The sequence below is a fragment of the Camarhynchus parvulus genome, chromosome 2 (assembly GCF_901933205.1).
Source record: "Camarhynchus parvulus chromosome 2, STF_HiC, whole genome shotgun sequence".
Lineage (NCBI taxonomy): Eukaryota > Metazoa > Chordata > Aves > Passeriformes > Thraupidae > Camarhynchus > Camarhynchus parvulus.
In genome coordinates this window covers 749,945-771,320 of record NC_044572.1, presented here as the reverse complement: position 1 = coordinate 771,320, position 21,376 = coordinate 749,945, and the positions used below count along the sequence as shown (strand labels likewise).

The 21,376-nt window shown below is 52.7% G+C and overlaps 1 protein-coding gene across 1 annotated transcript in view; it reads left to right on the top strand.

Annotated features, from left to right (window-relative positions):
- The window catches only part of MAP4 (microtubule associated protein 4), a 155,696-nt gene that overhangs the window by 98,075 nt on the left and 36,245 nt on the right, over positions 1-21,376 (top strand). The window contains 3 exon segments of the mRNA XM_030971476.1: positions 1,676-2,596; positions 3,513-3,656; positions 4,351-4,497. Of these exon segments, the coding sequence (XP_030827336.1) occupies positions 1,676-2,596; positions 3,513-3,656; positions 4,351-4,497 (1,212 nt within the window).

Here is a 21,376-nt window from a genome sequence, read left to right as displayed (position 1 = left end):
CCAGGAAAATCCCGAGGCTGTGGTTACAGCAGAGGGAGGGAATGGTTTAGGGAGAAAAGGTCCCTGAGGTCACTGGGTCCAACCCTTCCCCAGCACTGCCAAGGCCACCACTGAGCCACGGCCAGATCTAGTCACAAGGACCTTGAACCTGTCCTTTTAAAGATTCTCTTTAAAATCCCAATTTTTAACATATTTATACACAGACCCATAGTGCCAGTTGTTGTCCAGTTTCCTAATACTTCATCCCACTCATTCCCCTAATTCTCCAGGGAACATCCATACTGCTTTTAATATCTATCTATTTACAGTCTTATTCACATGTAAAATCACAATCTTTACATTTTATTTTGGAGAAGATCATGATATCTCTTAAAAAACCCACAACAAAGTCAAACCCAAATGAGGGCTGGTGCATGATGGATCCTCTTGGTTTGGTTCACTAAAATATTTGTTTTATCTAAATGGATCCTTAAGTACCATTTTACAAGGGGCTTTTTAGATTTTTCTGTTTCTTTCTGACTTCAGTCTAAGTATCTAAATTAGATTTCATACATTTTCCACTGGTTGGGGAGGATATTTTTAGATGTGACTCAAAAAATCAGTAGAAATGTTGCTTTCTGGTCATCAGCAATAGATGGGAGATGTTCAGGGCACTGAGCTGCAGGACACAGAGGGTGGGCAGAGCTTGGGGCTGTCGAGATGAGGAGCTGTAGCAGAGGGATCCAGTGCTTCTGGCACTGATCATTTGGCAAAGCTTGCCTCTGGAGAGCTGAAACATTAAACAAAAACTGACTGAAAAACCTCCTTCAAGGGGATTTTAGGCAAATAGGAGCTTAAATGCAGAGCTTTGATTGTGCTGTGAAGTGACAAATGTTGGTTTGGAGCTAGCAGCTCAGTGTTAGGAGATACTGTGTGAAAAATGAACGAGGCCAATTTGAAGGAATAGAGGGAATTTGGGATTTGTGGGAGGATTTTGTGTCAGGAGTGCCAGAGCTCCTGCTCAAGCACCAACCAAACCCCACCACCAGTACAAATCATGTTTACAATGAAGTGTGTGGCTTTGGAGGGTGTGCTTTTGGAAAACCTGCTGGGCTCACACAGGTGATCCCACATTTTCTGTGTCCTGCAATAGAGGGAAAAGGAGCTTTCCTAAGGAGCTTCCAGCTGTGGCTGCTGGAAGTGTCCCAGGCCAGGATGGAGCAGCCTGGCATGGTGGGAGGTGTCCCTGCCAGGAGAAGGGAGCGGGACTGGAGCTGGGACATCCTGAAGGTGCCTTGCAGCTCCAGCCATGCTGGGGCTCTGCTGGCTGTGCTTCCTGGCTGGGCTCTGCTGGAATGTGCTCCTGGCACAGGATCCAGCAGCTCTGGCCCCCTGCCAGCTGTTTGGCATCAGGCAGCTTTGGCACAGAGGTAATCCATGCTGCTGGAGCAGATGGGAGCCCCTGTGCAGCCAGGGGTGCACACAGGGCACGGGGGGCTGCAGCAGGAGAAGCTCTGGTGCAGCCAGCAGTGGATAAGGATGGAACACGTGGGTGAGCTGCTGGCAGGGGGGGGGTGGTGCTGAAAGCCAGGAGGAGACACAGGGAGGGAGCCCTGGCTGTTGCCCATGCACAAAGCAGCAGGTCAGGAGTTTCCATGGGGTTCTCCCTGACCTGTGGTGCCTGTGTCCCTGCCAGGTGCAGCCTCTGCTCCCACCACTGACGCTGCGTCCCTTCCTGCAGAGAAAGCTGGGGCTGGCCCTGCTGGAGACACCAAACCTCCCCAGAGTCCTGCAGCAGCAGCAGCAGCAGCAGCAGCCAGCCCTTTCCAGGCCACAGATGGGGGCTTTGCTCCTGCACCTGAAGCCAGCCCTGCCAAAGGTGTCAATGACGTGTCCACCCCGGGGACAGAGCTCGGCTTCGCCCCAGCAGCGGGTGCTGGATCCCACCATGGGGTGGATTTGGGGTTTGCTCCAGCAGGTACGGAGTCCCACCAAGCCATGGATTTTGGATTTGCCCCAGCAGCAGGTGTGGAGTCCTGCCAAGCCATGGATTTTGGATTTGCCCCAGCAGCAGACGTGGAGTCCCACCAGAACATGAATTTGGGGTTTGCCCCAGCAGCAGGTGTGGAATCTCACCAGAACGTGGATTTGGGATTTGCCCCAGCAGCAGGTGTGGAATCTCACCAGAACATGGACTTGGGATTTGCCCCAGCAGCAGGTGTGGAATCTCACCAGAACGTGGATTTGGGATTTGCCCCAGCAGCAAGTGTGGAGTCCCACCAGACCGTGGATTTAGGGTTTGCCCCGGCAGCAGACACAGAACCTCACCATACCTTGGATTTGGGATTTGCTCCAGCAGCAGATAGCAAAGCTCAGCACGTTATGGGCTCTGAGTTTGGCCCAGCAGCAGGTGCAGAGTTTGCCCCAGCAGCAGAAGTCAGCCATCACCATGGCCTGGATTCTGGGTTTGCTCCTGCAGCTCCAGCCAAGGCTGTCCCTGCTGTGGATGGTGGGAACGTGGCAGCTCAGCCTGGCCCTGCAGCTGCCCCCAGCATTGCTGTGTCTGGGGAGCTGCTGACATCTGAGGCTGCCCTTCAGCAGGACAAGGCTCCTGCAGGTGAGTGTGCCCAAATCCCAGAGTCCCAGTCACAGATAGTTCAGGCTGGAAAAGGCCTCTGAGGTTAGGGAGCCCAGCGTTGGTTGGCTTTGGGTGAAGCACCTTGAGGAGAGCTCAGCTCTGCTCTCAGGAGACACAGAAAATGCATCATGGAGATTCTTCACTTACAAAACATAAAACCAGAGGTTTTTAATGATTTTTCAATTGTCATTGGGCATTCTTAGCGGTGCTGAGTGGTCTGAGGACAGCCATGGGGAGGTGCTGGCTCATCCCTCTGTGTCACCACCACCCTCAGCTCTCCCTGAAATCTCCCACATCCTGTAGGACACAGAGCTGACAAACAGAGGTTCTTGAAAACAATTTCTGAAGAGACTAAAAGGCTTCGTTGATAATTCTGGGACCTTTCCTTGGGATGCCTGTAGGTGTTGAATGCTGGGAAGGCCATGTTTGGTTCTCCATGTGCTGGTTGCTGTGCTGTGTGGATTTCTCCAGGGACACCATCCCTCTGGAGAGAAAACTGCTCTCCAAAATAGTATTTATTTTATATTTATATTATTAAAATGCAGTAAATAGTCCTGGGCAGAGGCAGCATATGTGGATGGAGTTGGAGTGAGATATTTTTTCTTACCTTCTAATACTCTTTCGTTTAAAGATGAGGATAAATTTAAAGAGAGAAGTTTTAACAAAAAAACTCCACTAGAATGTAGAGACTGAGAGGCCCAGGTGGATGAATGAAACAGGAAGTGCAAGACAATGCAGGAAGGTAGAAAGATCCTAAAAATCAGGTTTTGAAAGTGAGGAAACCCTTCAGTTCCATGTGGAAGATAAAAAATTAGGCGAGGGGGTGAATTTTTTCTAATTTAATCTGATCTATATTTAAAACGAGGAATTTTTACTCTTTACATTCTCTTTACAGAAGCAACAGCAAAGGTGGAGGCGGAATCCAAAGCCCCAGAAGTTGGTGTGGATCACTCAGAGGAGATGAAGGACAGGAAACCTCCCCCGAGCCCCCGGGAGGAGGAAATTCCCGGGAACACCAAGCAGCCCCCGGAGACAGCAGGTGGGAAATGCAGCCAGGGCACAGCTCTAGCACAGCCCCACACGGGCACAGCTCTGCCCCAGGCTCCAGAGTGCAGCCCCAGCAGGTTTTCAGTGCCTGCTGACACAGGGCACAATCACAGGACTTGTCCTTTCCTTCCCCCTGCGCAGTTGTTGTACCAATGCCTGTCATCGTTTCCCTTTCTGTTCAAAATTTAAATAAAATTAATTACAGAGAGAACGGCTCTCCCTTGTAATTATGCCTTACAAATGAAAACTGGCTGTAATTATGCAGAGTGAGGAATGTTGTGGTGGCTGTGTGGATGTATTGGAAGGTATAGATGAATACAAGATGATCAGCATTAGCCAGGGACTCCAGGCTGATAATGGAGTTCATTCTGGATTTGAATTCCCAGTGGGAAGCTGGGATAGTCTGAACTGGGCTGATTACAAAGAGGAAAAAACCCAAACAAACCCTCACCCTCTGCTTAAGAGCCCTGAAACAGCCCCTGCTCCGTGTTCTACCCCCACCTTGGCATGTGCCAAATATAAAAGTGCTGCTGAAATGGGATTGTGAGGGGGTGAACCAACCATGTCTCATAAACCTCATTCCTGTTAAACACAAAATTAACCCCTTTGCAAGGGCTGGGGTTTAGCTGCAGGCTGCCTGCACTCCTGAGACCTGAAGCTTTCTGTTCCTGTCTTTCATGTTCCAGCTGAAGCAAAAGGAGCACTAGAAAATAAAGACCTTCCAGAAAAATCTGCTCCTGCTGAGAATGGTGAGACGCAGAAGGAGGAGGCTGAGCACAACCACGTCCAACACGCAGAACCTCAGGAAGGGAAAACCCTGCAGGAGCCCACAGGTAGGACAGAAATCATAACGTAGAAAATAATTCCATTTCCTCATGGAAGCCTGCTCTGGGAACTCTCCACCTTCTGCTCCTGGCTGTGGGGCCACCTGGGCCAGCAGAAATGTCTTTGTGGGGCTCTCAGTGCTCCTGGTGCTGGGCTCACCCTTCCCCTCGGATCCCTGCCCTCTCCAAGGCTCTTCCCCCTCACGTTCAAACTAAAAGCCCAAATCCCTGTGCTCTGCGTGCTTTATCACTGGGACTGGCTCACAGCTGTGCTGGGGGATTGCAGAGCTCCCATCTCTCTGCCATCAGCACTGGCTTTTATTTTGCTGTTGAAAAGGACTGGTAATTCTCATGAGGATATTCCCAGGGAGGATCTCCTTCCCAACTGAGCTGTGCAATTGCCAAAGGAAGATGTGATTTTCTCCTGCTCCACTGACCCAGCCTCCAGAGGGGCTGGTGCTGCTCACACTTGCTGTGGAGGAGGATTTGTGGGCCAGGGCTGAGTGACAAACAACTGCTGCTCTCCTCACCCCTGAGGGATCCCCAGGGACACAGCAGGTGACCCTGGGACCGAGGCTCTGCCTCCCCCTGCTTCCTCCCTGGCTGCTGGGGAAACTTGGCTCTCTTGCCCCCATCTCTCTTCCCATCTTCCCACCAAACTTCTGTTTTCCCACTCTGGAAGGATGCCAGCTAGAGATATAAAAAGGCTCTCTCTGATCTTGTCTTGCTGAGACAAAATGGATCTTTAATGCATTTTTTAAAAAGCAATGGCATGTCCTTGCAAGAACTGGTGCTTTTTGGTGGGGCAAGAGCCTGTGTCAGACTTGTCTTTAAATAGCACTGGTGGATGGATTTGGGGTAGATCACACAGGTGTTGCGGTAAATACCTACCCCAGCCCTCCTGAGGTGGCTCTGGTGTGGTTCCAGTGGGAAATCCTGCCTGTAGGGCCTGTTTGAGGGGGCTGCAGCCACATAGAAAATATATTTATTATTTCTTTTATCAAGCAAATAGTGGCCTTGATGTTTGAGCAGGCTTCCTGTATTCCAGGTCTTCCCACTGCACAAGTCAGGCAAGCTCCCAAATCCAGGGACCGTGGGTTTGGCAGAGCAAAACCTGCCCCAGTGCCTCTCACAGATGTGCCAGAGGAGCATCCTGTAGGTGTCCCACAGCAGAAGAGTCCTGAGCCCAGAGCAGACCCCTGTTCCACAGTGGAGCTTGGCTGTGGTGCTGGAGCATCCCCTCGCTCTAGGGTTCCTCACAAAAAGGCCACCAGTGTCCCCACGGAGCCTGTGGAGAGCTGCAGAGATCCCCCCCAGGAAAACTGGGATTTGGAAGGTGCCATGGTGAAGAAAAAGAAAAAGAAACCAAAACAAAGGAGAAACCAGCTGCCAAGAGGGATGGAGTTCTGGGAGGAGAATGGAACCTGCAGAGGAGCCAGGAGTGCTCCCTTTGGGGGGGAGTGGCAGAACCCAGCCATGTGTCCTGGAACAGCCCCTGGAAGCAGAGGTCTGGATGTGCCACAGGATGCTAAAATAACAGCTGGGAGTCATATCCTGGAGGAGAAAAACACCTTCCTTGTGCCAGCCCCAGGACAGCAGGGCCCCAAATCCAGCGTGCTGGATGGCAGCCCCAGGGAGGAGATGGAGCCAGAGGGAAGGAGAACTGCCAGCTGCATGCTGGGGTCTAAGGGCCAGGGCAAAGAGGGCAGGGCTGAGGTGCAGGAATCTGCTGCAGCCAAGGAGCCCAGCAAGGCCACGGAGAGAGACTTCCCCAGGAAAAATGAGAAGAGAGAGGACAAGGAGTCAAAAGGTGCCGAGCTGAAGGTCAATCTGAGCACAGCAGGAGCTCCCTTACAGACCAAACCTGTGGAATTGCCTCTGTCCCATAAAAACAAGGAGCCCAAATCCCCATCTCCAGGGCAGGAAGCACCCGGTGACTCTGTCCAGCCTTCCCTGGTAACAGCAGCCAAGAAAAAGTGGGAAAAAAGCAAAGGGTTTGAAAGGGAACCCCTCAAACAGCCTCACCTGGAGGCTGCAGCCATGGACAAGCTCCCTGCAGAGCCAAAGGCAGCTGCAGAAAGTGAAAGAGGGTCAGAGGGAGCACTGAGGAGCCCAACAGACAGAGCTCCTGGAGCTCCTGTTCCAGTTCCAGCAGAAGCTGGGGAAGTTCCAGCTGGGCAGGGCAGGGCCCAGGGTGTCCCCAAACCTCCCAGCCCTGGTGAGGCAGGGGGCAGGGGGGTGGCAGCAGATCCAAAGCAGGGGAAAGGGTTCCCTGGTTGTGAGCAGCAGGCTGGGACAGAGCCCAGCCTGGCACACAGCACAGACAGGCCAAAGAAAAAGCGCAGTGAAGGGAAAGGCAAAAGAATGAAAAGCTGCTCAGAGCAGGTGATGCTCTCAGAGGATGGAGGCAAATGCACTGATGGAGCAAGGGCGGATGAGGCTGGGAAGGAAACAGTTTATCCTGAAAATGGCCAGGCTGTTCCTGCCAGAGGACACCCCTCAGGCAGCCCTGCACAGGCCTGTCCTGCAGACAAGCCCACAAAAAGAGGCAGCGATGGAAGGAGCAAAAAGGGGGAAAGGAGCTTTTTCCAGCAGCCTTTCCTCGAGAATAAGATGGACTCAGGGAGTTTTCCTGAGGGAGCTGATAAGGTGAAGGAGGGCAGTGATAAGGGCAGAGAGCAGGGCTGTGTCCCTGCTGGGGGCTTGCAGGAAAATGCAGCTAAAATGCAAAGGCCAATTGAGCTGGGACCGGAGAAACAGAACGAAAACGTTGGCAAAGGTGAAACAGCTGATTTGGGAGCTTTAGACCAAGCTTTGCTGCTGGAGAAGAGCAGAGAGGAAGCCAAAAATCCTGCTCTGGCTGCCACCACAGAGCAGGTGGGTTTGGCTGGGAAAGGCAGAGAGGCCGGAGCTGCTGGGCTCAGCTCGGATGTGCCAGTGCTGGCAGAGAAACCCAGGAAGAGGAGCAGTGATGGGAGAAGGAAACAGCCTGAGAAAAGCCCCTCTGGGCAGGCAGCTGTCCTGGGGGCTGGGGGGGAAGGCAGGCAGGAGCAGGTGGCTGCAGGCAGGAAGGAAATGGGCTTGGCTGAGGAGAAGGTGCCTGGTTTGCAAAGAGAGAGGCTGGAGGAGGAGCTGGGGAAGCCCAAAATCCAGGGTGGCACTGGGAGCTTCTCTGAGCAGCCAAATCTTCCAGGCCAGAAATCAGAGACTTCAGAGCCAGAAATAGGGAAAGGAAACTTGGAAACTAAGGAAACTTGGCCTGTGAATAAAGGGAAGGAAGCAGATAAATCCCCAGGGCACAGGGCAGGGATGCACAGTCCCACCAGGGAGCTGGGCATGGACAAGCCCAAGGGTAAAAGCAGAGATGGGAAAGGCAAAAAGGCTGAGCACAGTCCTGAGCTGCAGGCAGGTGACTTCCCTGCAGTGGGACATGTTCAACAAACTCAGTCTGAGGAGGGCAAAGAGAATTGCAGGACTCCAGAGGTGCTGCTGGGTCACCTGCCTGATCCTGCCAAGGCACAGGCTCCTGCTTTGCCTCTGGAGCCAGGGAAGTCACACACAGGTGGGGAAGAGAAGCACAGAAAGGGGGAGCCTGATCCCCAGCTGGAGCATAAAGCAGGAGCAGGGATGTTCCCTCCTGCTGGCCTGGAGATCAGGGATAAACCTGAGGCAGGAGGTGCCAGTCCTTGCAGCAGGAATAAAAATCCTATTCCAGAGCATCCAGCAGTGTCAGATCCCAGCCTGGCCCCAGTCACTGAGAGATCTAAAAAGAGGGGCTATGATGGAAGCAGTAAAAAGGCTAAAAATGCCTCCAGGCAGCCTGTTCCTCTGGAGGCAGAATCAGACAGGAGTGAGGCACAGCCTGCCATGGGAGCTGGGCTGGAATGTGGGGTGGAAGACACAGATCTTGTAGATGAAAACAGAAACATTAAAAACTTTCCCACTGGCCCTCAAAGACTTGGGAATAATAAAGGAAGGGACTTGAAATCCATGTCTCAGAGCCCAGCAAGTGGCCCTGGGGATGTGGGGGTGATGCTCCCTGTGGCCTCCCAAAGCAGAGAGAGGGGGGTGCAGGGACTGGGGGCCTTCCTCCTCCTCCTCCTCCTCCTCCTCTGGAAGCAGTGGCAGAGAAAAGCAGCAAAGAGCCTGGAGCTGGTGCTAAGGAGGAGATGCAGACCCAGAGATCTCATGAGCAGCCCAAAGAACCTGGAAAAGAGGTTTCCCAGAAAGGTGGGAAGAGCAGAGAGCCTGGTTCCCAGGGTGGCCAGCCCGAGGACAAAAGTCACCTTTGTCCCTTGGCAAAGGTGGGTGAAAAAGAAATAAAACCCACTGATACAAAGGTGGGTGATAAAGAAATACAACCCACTGATAGCAAGGTGGGTGAAAAGAAATAACACCCACTGATACAAAGGTGGGTGAAAAGAAATAAACACTAAAATAAAAAATAAAACCCACTGATACAAAGGTGGGTGATAAAGAAATAAAACCCACTGATAGAAAGGTGGGTGATAAAGAAATAAAACCCACTGATAGAAAGGTGGGTGATAAAGAAATAAAACCCACTGATACAAAGGTGGGTGATAAAGAAATAAAACCCACTGATAGAAAGGTGGGTGATAAAGAAATAAAACCCACTGATAGAAAGGTGGGTGATAAAGAAATAAAACCCACTGATACGAAGCACAACACTGCCAAGGCTCCCTCAGAGCTTCCTCATGAGGCAGCAGATCCAAAACACAGAGCAGCTTCTGGAGCTGCTGAGGGGACAGAGGGACCAGAGGCCACCATGTCCTGTGCAGAGAAGGGCACAGGGAGGTCCCCAGCCCCTGCAGGGACACCTGGCAGCACAGGGAGCATCTCCCCAGCCCCTGCAGGGACACCTGTGGCTGTGCCAGGAGCTGGCAAGGACAGGAAGGCTGGAGGGGCTGAGCAGGGCAGGGACATGAAGAATGAGCAGAGCTCACCCCAACACCAGAGCACTCCCAGCACTGAGCCTGAGGCTGCTGGGACAGCTGCCCAAACTACCCAAAACCAGCCTAAAGAGAACAAAAAAGGTCCCTGTCAGCCTGCAGAGGAGGGCCCTGCTCTCCTGAAGGATGCTCCTCGTGCTGGGGAGGTTCTCCTGAAGGTCTCTCCAGTGTCAAAGTCTGAGGGGAATAAACCTCAAGAGAAAACCAAGGAAAAGGATTCTCCAGCCAAAACCAAAGAAAAGGAGTCTCAGGACACAAATAAAGAAAGAGAAACTCAAAATACAACTAAAGAAAAGGAATCTCAAGACATAACCAAAGAGAAGGAATCTCAAGACATAACTAAAGAAAAGGAGTCTCAGGACACAACTAAACAAAAGGAATCTCAGGACACAACTAAAGAAAAGAAATCTCAAGAAGTAACTAAAGAAAAGGAATCTCAGGACACAATTAAAGAGAAGGAATCTCAAGAAATAACTAAAGAAAAGGAATCTCAAGAGACAGCCAAAGAAAAAGAATCTCAGGACACAACCAAAGAGAAGGAATCTCAAGAAGCAACTAAAGAAAAGGAATCTCGAGCCCCAGCTAAAGAGACAGAAGAAGAAGGAGAACAGAAAGTGGTGAAAGAGGCAAAGAAAGAGAGAGTGAAGGCAGCAGAGCAGCTCAAGGGCTACATGAGACCCACCAAGGCGCGGGGGGTGCCAGCCCTGGTGCCAGCCCTGGCGGGCAGAGCCGTGCCCCGGCGGCCGGACAGAGGTGTGTGTGTGTGCCCAGGGCTGCTGCCTGCCCTGCCCTGCCCTGGCATGAGCCCCAGTGGGCATCCAGCGTGGCATGAGGGGTGCTGGCTGCTCTCAGGGCTGCTGGGGCTGCTTGCCTGGCTCACAGTGCTCGTGCCCAAGGGCACAGCTGGCACACGCTGTGAGTGCCGAGCTCTGCCTTGGGGCAGCCGTGGGGACTGAGGTACAGCTGGTGTGTGTGGAGGGTTTGGGTGTGACAGTGTGCCCTGGCCCTGCTCAGGGATGGAGGATGCCAGGGGCAGGAAATGTTCTGGGTGCCTGCTGTTGGCAGGGTTTGGCTCTATCCCACCTCAGACCAGCTGCATTCCCTTCTCCTCCTGCAGTTGGTTTGGCTTGAGCCTCCTTGAGCCTCTTCATCCACACGATGTGTTTCCTTCTAGAACCAAAACCTTTTCCAAAGCAGTTCTAACAAAACAATGGTGGGACTGATGTAAATTTTGGGATTTTATCCCTCTTAGGAGACTTTGGATGGGCTGGTCAGCATCCAGGGCTGGGCACCCTGGCTGTTCTCCAGGGAACAAGGTCCCTGTGCTCATAGGAAATGAGCTGGAATTCATCCCACAGAAATGAATCCAGTTCTTAGAAATTTTGAAATATGGCTAGAGATGAAATTACCAATATTCTTGTACTTGTGCTCATTCTAAATCTTCCTCAGAAGGAGTTGGCATCTCTGTGAACCCCACTCTGCTGAGATGGGCTGGGGAGTTTCTCCCTGCCCTCAGGTGCTCTCCATTTGTGCCTTGTCATCAGGCATGGAAGTTTGCTACTGTTCCTGCAGAGTTTCTTGCTGCCAGTTTGCATGATGCAGCCACTAACTCACCAGACCCCGAGCTCCAGAGTGCCTTAACATGCTGCTCAGGTTTTTGAGAGGTTTTGTAATTTTAATGAGTATTGCATAACCTGAAGTAGTTCTATTTTAGTGGAAGTGGTGTTCTCTGCATGAACTTGTGCCTGCAGAAGTGATGCTCTTTGGTGCATGATGCAACAAAACAAAGGGAAAGCTGAAGGCAGCATCTTTTACAAAACCAACATTGCTTCCAAGCCTTTCCATTGTCTGCCAGGAGTTTCTGGAGGAAAAGCTCCTCCTGAATATCTCGCACAGGTAACAGTGCACGGACTGGAGGAGTCCTGGCTCAGAGTAGCACTGCAGCCTGTGAGTAAGTTGGCACAACCTTGCACCTGGAAGTTGCAAAGTTTGTGCCAAGTCCTGATGTCAGTTTACTCAGGGCTTTGATAACCTTCCATTGCTTTCCTTCTTTCTACACTTTGTAGGGTCAACAGTTGGTTTGTTGGGGTTTCTAGGAGGAGCTCAGAGTGCCCAGCTCTGAATTCCTCCTAAAGGTGCTGGGCTCTGCCCAGGCACCCCAGGACATGGACACATTCCCAACCCTGCCAGAGCTCCAGGAGAGTTTGGACAGCACTCTCAGGGATGCTCAGGGTGAGATTTTGGGGTGTCTGTGCAGAGCAGTTGGATCAGTGATCTCTGTGGGTCCCTCCCAGCTCAGGAGTTTCCATGGTTCCAGGGCTGAGCTTGTTTTGGAGCTCCTGGTGCTGTGTTCCTGCAGCAGCTGAAGGTGCTTTGCCATCCCAGGGCCCCAGCATCATTAAGGTTGGAGTCCTGTGCCCAATGCCAGCCTTGTCCCCAGCCCAGAGCACTCAGTGTCACCTCCAGGAGTTCAGGGATGGGCAGCCCCTGCCCACAGATCAGATCCATGACTGAGGCTTTTGTCTCCATTTCCATCGGTGCTGGCCCTTCCTGGAGCAGCTGTTGCAGAGCTGCAAACACCCTGGGGCCTGGCTGGCTCCCTCAGCTGGCACAAGTGCTGTGGAGGTGCCTGCAGGGGGAATTCACACCCCAGTGGCACCGAGCTGAGCCCGGCGCTCAGGGAGGGCAGAGGTGCTGCCATCCCTGGCCAGGTGACTGTGCTTGTTCATGGCAGAGATCAGGGAATTGGTCAGGCTGGAGAAGCCCAGCCTTTAACCCCAGCACTGCCAGGGCCACCCCTGCCCCACATTCCCCCCTGCCACATCCACACGTTTTTAACCATTTCAGGGCTGCTGGTGGCAGCACTCCCCTGGGCAGGGCTGCAGGGATCCAGGAGATCTCTGTGGCAGTCCAGGTGTCGCAGGGGCTGTGTGTCCCCTCCACCTGCCTGTTTGTGCTCCTGTTCTGTAACAATGGCATGCTCAGGGGTTTGTGCCTTCAGCTGTTTGCGCACCATGGCCAACACCTCAGCTGTGACTGTCAGGCAGGACTGGGAGGCTCCACCTGGTATCCTCACAGGATCCTGGGATGGTTTGGGTTGGAGGGACCTTACAGAGTGCCCAGTGTCACCCCTGCCAAGGCAGGGACACCTCCCACTGCCCCAGGCTGCTCCAGCCCTGTCCAGCCTGGCCTTGGGCACTGCCAGGGATCCAGGGGCAGCCACAGCTGCTCTGGGCACCTCACAGGGAAGAATTTCCTCTTAATAAGCAATCTAAATGTACCTTCCTTCAGCTAAAGCCATTCCCTGGGTCCTGTCCCTCCATCCCTTATCCCCATCCCTCTCCATCTTTCTTGTTTCTTTCCCCTGGTGGGCAGGCAGTGATTTGCTCCCATTTTGAGGCATTTTGGAGGACCTCCTGCTGAAGTTCAGTGATGAAATCTCTTTAGCCAGGCTCCCATGTCCTACACTGTGTGTTCCAGGATAACAGGATGCTTCCCTGAAAACATCAGCTCCTGTCTGTGCTGCTAAAATCGGTGCCAGGGCTGTGGTGCAGCTCCCTCGGGAGTCATGGCAACTGTGATGCTGCAGATCCCTCTCTCTGATGGGAGTTGGATCCATCTCCTGTAAATTAGGCCTTGCACACTTGTGTAATTTTATTTTTTTTTCTATTTTTGCCTGTGCAGCTTAAGGAACATTGGCTATAAGGCTGATTGTGCAATTCTTAAATTTAATCCTTTATCCCTCTTTTGGGTTTATTTCAGCTTCTCATTGTTGTCATTGCCATTGGAAAAACTGCCCCAGAGCCTCATGGAAAATTATTTTATACCTTTTAATGTCAGGAGGCAGCTGATAACAGAAACACCACAGGCATTATCAGCCTTTACAATGTGACTGAACCTTTGTGGTGTCTCTTGTGTGAATAAAAACTCAATTTGGGAATAAGAGGTGACAGTCGGGTCCTAAATTCTGAATTTCCAAGGAGGTGCTGGGTGCTGGGGAATGGTTAAGGGGAGGAATGATGGAAAGTTTCCACTGGGCCAGGGTTGGGCTGTTGGATTCTGATCTGCTGCAGACATACCCCTTCCCTCTGCTCCTCAAGCTCTGTTTCAAAGGGAGAATTGCAGAAGAATTTTTTTTCAATCTGTCCTTGAAGAATAGTCGATTTTAGAAAAAGAAATTAATTTGTTTCAGTGTTTGGGGGCTGTATCCTCTTATGGATTTTGATTTGCATAAGCTGTTCAGCCCAGGGCCAGCTCTGCAGCTGAGTGCTCATTGCACAACCACCCTGTGGTGCTGACAGTTTGCTCCTGAATTCCTGCCCCCAGTGGGGGCTGGGGGCTGCTGGAGTGCTCATCTCATGCCTGGATCCCTCTTTCCCCCCATCCATCCCCATCCCTGTGGCTGCCTCCTGTCCCCAGCCCGTGCCAGGCTGTCGTGTGCCCATTGCCACAGTCACCCTGTGGGACGCAGGGCAGATTTCTCAACAGTTTGTGTGCAAATCAAATCCATTTAAAAGCAAGAAATGCCCATCCCTGTCTAATGACAGGATTTGCTTTGCTTTTGCAGCCACAGTGAAGCTCTTGCTGTAAATATTTTCTTTCCCTGCCTGGTTTCCATTATTTTAAGTGGGTCTAGCGTTTGCACAGTAACCTTTCAGTCATGCCATGTTTGCAGTTCTCCTGTGGGACCCCAAACTGTAATTGGGTTTGTCTGACAGGAATTCATCAGCTGATGAACGCTGTGTTAATCAGGGCAGGGGCTGAGGATGTGCAAGTGCAGCCAGTCATCCTGAGATCATCGGCGCTCACGCAGTTGTGTGCAGGAGCTGGTAATAACAGAGGTGCTCTAATAATGCTTTGGAAGTGCTCAGAGTCATCATATTGCAGGCTGTGCATTAATTAAAGGCCAGTTAATTATCCCAGGGGGTGTGTGAGGGAACTGAGCCCCGCACGGTGTCACCAGGCAGGTCTGGCAGTGTCACAAGGCTTTGAGGGGGGACCTTGGCCCTGGGCTGCTCTCCTGCCCTTGGCCCTGCTGGGAGTTTGGTTCAGCTTGAGCAGAAGGCTCTGGGGAGGTGTTGCTTCTGTCCCTGGCTAAAACCTGAGCTGAGCTGAGCTGAGCTTACAGGATGTTTTCCAGAGGTGCAGCTCTGCAGTGCTGGGTGCTCAGGATCCAACAGGATCACAGAATCCCTGAATGGTTTGGGTTGGAACCTCAGACCTCACCCAGTGCCACCCCTGCCATGGCAGGGACACCTCCCACTGTCCCAGGTGCTCCAGCCCCAATGTCCAGCCTGGCCTGGGGCACTGCCAGGGATCCAGGGGCAGCCCCAGCTGCTCTGGGCACCCTCCCCACCTCCCAGGCAGGAATTCCTGGGCAATATCCCATCTAAATCCCTGTCCTGCCCCACCCCACAGCTCTGTGTTGAGGTTCCCCAGAGCAGCTGACCCCCCTGCAGATGCCCCTGGTGTTCCCCAGCTGCTCTCCCCCCTGCTGCACCAGTTCTGGTTCCTCTCCAGCTGATGCAGCCGTGCCCAGCTCTCCCCTGGAGCTGGTCCTTGGCCAGCCTTCCTCAGGTTCATCTCCTTCCTTTATTTTATATTCCTGCTCATCCTTGACTCTCAGATTTTCAAGAAAAGCTGAGAGTGAAACAAATCCACTTCTGGCTGCAGAGTCTGCCAAGCTGAGGCTGCTGACCACATTTCCTTAGTGGTGCTGTGTAACTTTCTGGGAAATCTGAATTCCAAACCTCTTTTCCTGGCTCATGTTGCCAGTCTATGGCTTGTGCATCATTTGGTGAACTTTGTGTTGCATCTGCTCGGTTTCCACTATGAAATACCCCCACAATAAGCAAATACTGAGTTGGAAACACTCTGAGTGTGTTTGATTGCTGGTTTTGGCTGATCTCTGGTTTTTGATGTAAATTCTAAAGCAGGATTTGATCTGTAAATGACCTGTTCTATAAAACATGAGGCTGTATGTAAGGTTTGTACAACCCCACACCTTTGCAATGTTAACTGTCAGAATCCTAAATATGCCAGTTTTATCCTTCAGCCTGGCTTCCTGCAGCCTGTGGGAAGAAGTGAAGCGTGAGTTGAGCAGGGCTGGTTCCACAGCCCATGTGTGTGTGTGAGCACAGGGGGCAGGGTGTGTAAATCCCAGGCTCCTGGGCACACAGAGCGTGTCCTCGTGGCTCTGCTCGCTCTGATTGCTGTTCTTGCTAATAACTCTTAATTAGAGACCACACCAACCACGCTGGCACCAAGGAGCTCATCATCCTGGAAAGTGATGTTGCCTTAGAAACCAGTGCAAGAGGCTGCACAGAAACGATTGTGTTAGATTAAAGCAAAAAAAACCCCAGAGCATTAGCAGGGATAAGTAATAGCTTCGGGAGTGAAGCAAAAATAGAAGCACTAGGCTGATTCATCTGCTGAGGCTGGGAGGCTGCAGATTGGGTACCAGAGCTGACGTGGGATGTAGTGATCTCCGCCTGCTCCGGGGACTGGCACAGCCCAGCTCCACCTGGAGCGGCCCAGGGAGGGCTCAGGCATCCCTTGGGATGGCTGCCCTTGGAGAAGGATCAGTGAAAGCATCCCACTAGGTCTGAGTGCCTGCAGAGGTGGTTGGTGCTGGGACTGAGACTGGGCTGGGCGTGCTCAGCATCCCAGGCTGATCCTGGCAGCTCTAGCAAGCAAGGACGGGGTTTAATGAGGTTAAAAGGATGTGAGCAGGCAAAATAGAGCCTTCCTCCTTGTGAGCAGGCAAACCAGACCCTTCCTCAAGAGCAGGCTCTCTCACCTCTGGGAGGGAGTGGGACCCTCAGGCAGTGAGGGAGCTCCATGTGCAGAGCTGGACCAAGGCCTGATTTACAGGATCCTGTAATGGTGTCACTGCTCCTGCCTGGCATGAAGGGTGGTGGAGAGCCCAGAGGAGAGGGAAATCCCAGATTTGGTACTTGAGGAGTAGGGAATGTTCCTCCATGTTGAGCTGAGGGTAAAAGCAGTGGTGGGGGCTCCTTTGAGGGTGTCTGACTCTCCCTTCCAACCCAGCTCTGCCCCAGTGAGACCCTCCCTTACTTGGGTCTCCTCTCAAAATCTGCCCAACATCCTTCCACCCTTTCTGGCTCATAGTCACTGACCACTTTGCCTTTTAATTCTTCTGAGAATTTAAGGTTTATGGGAGTCTAAAGGAGCAAGAGGGAGCAAAGTTCTGGTGGGAGAGCTGCTGGTCACAGCGAGTGGCCATTCCTGGCCTTGCACAACCACCGTGGCACAGCTTCAGAGGCAGAATATTCATACACAGAAATTAAAAGAAATGGACTGGGTAGAAGATAAAGGCCACTGGAGCTGGGCAGGGCTCTGGGAGCAGCATGCCCTGGGCAGGAGGAGGCTGTTGGGAAGTTCTCAGTGTATGAACTCTGCATTACCTCCATTAATGTCCTGAGAGATTAAATACTGGCTGACTTTGGAGATTTTTCATAGCTAAGCATTCTCCTGCTTCTGAGCATCCCAGGTATTGACTGTGGTTCATTTCCTGCATTAGAAAATATTATTTAATAAGGCAGCAGCAGTGGAGGCTGTTACTGGCTGTGCACTGACGTGGAGTCGGGCTTTTCTTCCCTGTGATGCAAATCCCTTCCATGATCCCAGGCTCTGAAGTACCAGCCCCAAAATCAAAGGGGGTTTTCTCCTCTGTTAGAAAGGGTAGGTATTTGCTTTTTAAGTGCAAAAAAAAATCAAATGAAAGCTCCTAGGTGGTTTCAGAGAGCTTTACAGGGCTGCCCTCACTCCTGGGGAAGTGCTTTAGGGGATCTCTGGTGGACTGAGATTTCCTGTAAAAAAAATCTTGGTTTGGATTGAGTGAGCAGTGGAGGAATAACAGTAATTATACAGATTAGAGGAACTCAGGGCCTGCCAGATTGGGGAGCACAGTCAGTACTTTCAGAGTGAGCAAGTGCTTGCAAACATTAGTCCTACATCAGGGAGGAGGGAGAGCACGAGCCGTGAGCTGAGAGCCCGTTTCCCACAGCAAGACACCTCAGAATATTTTAAAGCAGAGAAAAATTGTTGAGGCTCTTTGAGAAGTGAAAGTTGTGGGTGGAACTATTCTGGTTAATTAGAGGCTGTCAGGAAAGATTCCTATAACTTACAGTTCCTTAGTCATTGTTTTTAAATATAGCAGTGCCTTAAATCCCAAGCTTAAATACAAGCAGATAAATGTGTGGATTGTAGCATTTCTCACAGCAGGTTCAATTCAGGGGGCGTAGTGGAACTTGCAGGCTCTGGGTATAAAAATACATTTCTTTCAGTTCAGCTCGAGCAGGGGAGGCCTTTTCCATGAGCTCTAAGGACATTTTCTCCAGAGTGGAGTGTGGCGATATCCGGGATGGTTCATGTGCTGTGACCCTGGTTCAGAGAGCAAAATCTGCCTCAGTCAAGGATTAAGCTGCACCAGACACTTAAGAATAAAAGCTGAATCTGCAGTTTGGTGCTAATGCAGCCTCTGCAGCCCAGTTTAACCACGGGAGTGGTGCCCAAATCACGACGCCCAGCTGAAGGAGCTCTGTGGGGGTGCTGGAACAGGGGTGGCTCAGGAGGGCACATCAGAGGTGTTGAGGCTGGGGTAGGATGGATCAACACAAAGTGTGCAGTGCTGGTGTGGATGAAGGGTGACAGAAAAAAATCCACCTGCAACCAGGACAACAAGCAATGAAGTTCGTATTTTTGTCAGCTGGGGCACATGTCTGGCTTGTCTGGCAAATTCTGTGGACCCAAAGAGGCTGTTTCAAAACACAGATATGTGGCATCTTTAGATCAGCTAAAAATATTGTAAGATATGTTCATGTTCAAAAACATATAATGAAAACGAATCTTGCTGTATTTGAGACTCCAGGACCTTTCCAAACACATCCCCTCCCATCCTTTTCAGCTTTGTCCTCTTGCTTACGGGAGCGATCGGGTTTGTGAATTGTGAAATCCTCATTACAGCAGGACTTGTGATCACTGTTGACTCCAGAAGAATATATTAAAATTCACAGAAAACAAAGCCCTTGTGCTGAAAGGGCTCATTCTGCACTGTGCTCTTGGGGCTGGGCTGGGGGGGGCCGTGCCTTGGTTTGCTTTGGGGGGGGAATTGCTGACCTTGGGTCCTGCGTGTTCTTGGAATGGCTCATCAGCAGGAACTGATACCGATCAAAGCATCGATCACAGCAGAGCTTGGCAGAGCAAAGGGAGAGGCTGAAATCCCCCCAGACATGTCAGGACCCCCCAAAGGCTGCTGACAGCTAAACCCTTCCCCTGAGCCGATAACCCCCCGGCAGTCTCAGCGCAGGGCCGGGCGCTCGCCTTCCCCAAGTGAATTCCTGAGGATTCTCCACAAAAGGATGCAACCTGCCGGTTTCTTTTGAACTAGTGGCTGCCTGCAGTAAGTGAAGGCGACGGCGCAGGGGGTGGGGAGGACGGGGTTTGTCACGAATACCGGGGGCACGCCGTGTCGTCACGGCAGCGAGCCCGGCGCGCCGAGCGCTGCAGCGGAGCCGCGGAGCCGCCGCGATGTCCCTCTCCAACCAGCAGCCCGAGTACAGCCCGCTGGGCAAGGGCAAGAGCCCCGAGAGCTTCCCGGCCGCCTTCCACCGCATGGAGTCCCCGAAAGACTTCGGCAAAACCGAATTCGAGTGGCAGAGGACCGAGGGGAAGCTTAACGAGATTGGCTTGAACGTGAACTCGGGGGGACCGATTAAGGACGGGCTCGTTAAGAACGCCAGTTTCACGGATGAGGACAAGCTCTGCTTCTTCGAGGGAAAACTAGACAAAGAGCTAAAAATAGCTCAGAAAGACAAAAGAGAATTTGAGGTGCCGGGCAAGAAATACCAGGCGGCTGCAGGTCACCTTGAGAGCTGGTCCCTGATTTCGGAAACCTTCCCTTCTGCTGAAGGCAACTTCGGGAACCCTAAAGCGACCGATTTCCGCGTGGGACAGGCGGGAGCCGAAAAAGCCGCTCCCGGGCTGGGTAAAAATGAAGCCATCACCGACCAGGAGAAAGCCGTGGGTAAGGCTGGGATGGAGACCAAGTGCCAGCCGGAGCCGAAGCTGCCCCAGCTCTCCGTGCCGGAGAGCGATGCCGGCAAATACATGAAGGAGCAGGAAATCAGCGTCTGGAACCCCAATTTCCAGCCTGTCCTGGCCAACGACTCGGGGTCTAAAGAAGCGGCCGTGAAAAAAGATGGAGCCCCCGGCTATTGTGTCCTGGGGGTGCTTAACGACAGCTACGGGCAGAGCGGGCTCTCTTCCCCCGCTCCCGCAGCCAAAGCGGCCCCTCCGACCACCACCGTGGAGCTGGCCCAGGACGAGTCCAAAAGCAGTGACCTGAGCGAGAGCCCCGAGCTGGAGGAGGAGATGGAGGAGCAGCTGGGCTCTGAGGGCAGTTTGCTGGCCAGGGCTGCCCACCAGAGGAAGGCGATGAGGCGTGCGATGTCAGAGTGCTCTCACTTGTCGGTGCCCCTAACCCTTAACCTGGCCGATAAATACCCTGAGCCGGTGCTTAGAGAAGACGTCGCCACTGGGCTGCTCTCTCCTAATAGCAGCCTGACCCAGAGCCGCAGCCCCACGGCCGCCAAGCCGAGCTCCCCGATGAAGCGCTCGCTGACGGTGGCGGAGGAGCAGGCGGCCCTGGGCGGCCCCGCGGCCCCGCCGAGCCCCGGCCCCGGCGCGCAGCCCCCGGCCCCGGCGCGGGAGGAGCCGGCCGCCAAGAAGCGAGAGGAGTGGAACGGCGGCAACTCGCTCAAGAAAGAGCTGGGCAGCCCGAGCGCCTTCCACAGCAAGCTGGAGCAGATCCCCGAGCTCGGCAGCCAGGACAAAGAGCGGCAGGAGGCGGCGGGCAAGAGGGACAAGAGGGACGGCGGCGATGGAGCGCCGGGGCTCGATGCTCCCAAAGGCAAAGGCGCCGAGCCGGAGCCCGGCAAAACGGCTCCTCTGGAGAGGAAAGAAATCGAGGTCAGCAATGTGCAGAGCTCTCCGTCTCCCAAGCAAGGAGATTTACCACGTGATGGTATGTTACTAATTTTTACCTCTCCGGGCAGGGAGCGGACAGGAGCTGGGAAGTGCCGAGTGACTTTAGAGCGCACCTGGGAGCCCGGCACCGCCGTGCTCGGCAGGCAGAACAAAGGATGGGTCTGTACGGATAGAAATGGAGGGGAAAAGGGGAAAATTAATTGCCTGGCTGGTTGCTCAGCGTCTGGTGCAGCAGCAGCTGTTAATGGGTTGTCAGGATCCTAAACTTGAGCGATGGATTTTCAGATCCGTGGCATCCACAGGGGTCTCCGCCGGGTCCCCTCGTGCCACACCTCCCCCGAGCAGAGGTACCCCAGATCACGAGCTGTATTGTGAGAGCAGGGTGACAGCAAAGTTAAACCCTTCCAGCCCCTGCCAAAAAAATCTGCGGGTTGTGCTTTTCCCGTAAGCTTCTGGCACTCTGTTTGAGGGGAGCACAAGAGCGATGGGTGCAATGATTTATGGAGTTAAGCTCTTCCCGGTGCTGAAATTCAAAGTGGAATTTCCCTGTCACTTTCTGGAAGCTCTTTCCCAAACCCCCCGTTTGAATGGAGCCGTTCCCATTCCAAGGGTCAATAGCAGCTTGTTGTGTTCTGTGGGGTTTGTTGTTTCAATGGTGCTGTGGTGTATGAGGTCACTCTTCCCGGATTTAAAATCTGTGAGAAGAGTAGTTAATCTTTGTTCTCCCGCCTGGAACAACATCTCTGTGTCCCCCCTGCCAGCCCCAGCCAGCAATAAACCTGCTTTTTTCCCAGATTTTGGATGCGACCACGGTGTTTGTGCTTTGTCTGTCGCCCGCATTAACGAGAGGAGAGAGGACGTGTCAGGGGATAAAGACAAAAGATTTGCAAGAGAATTTTTGCATCCTT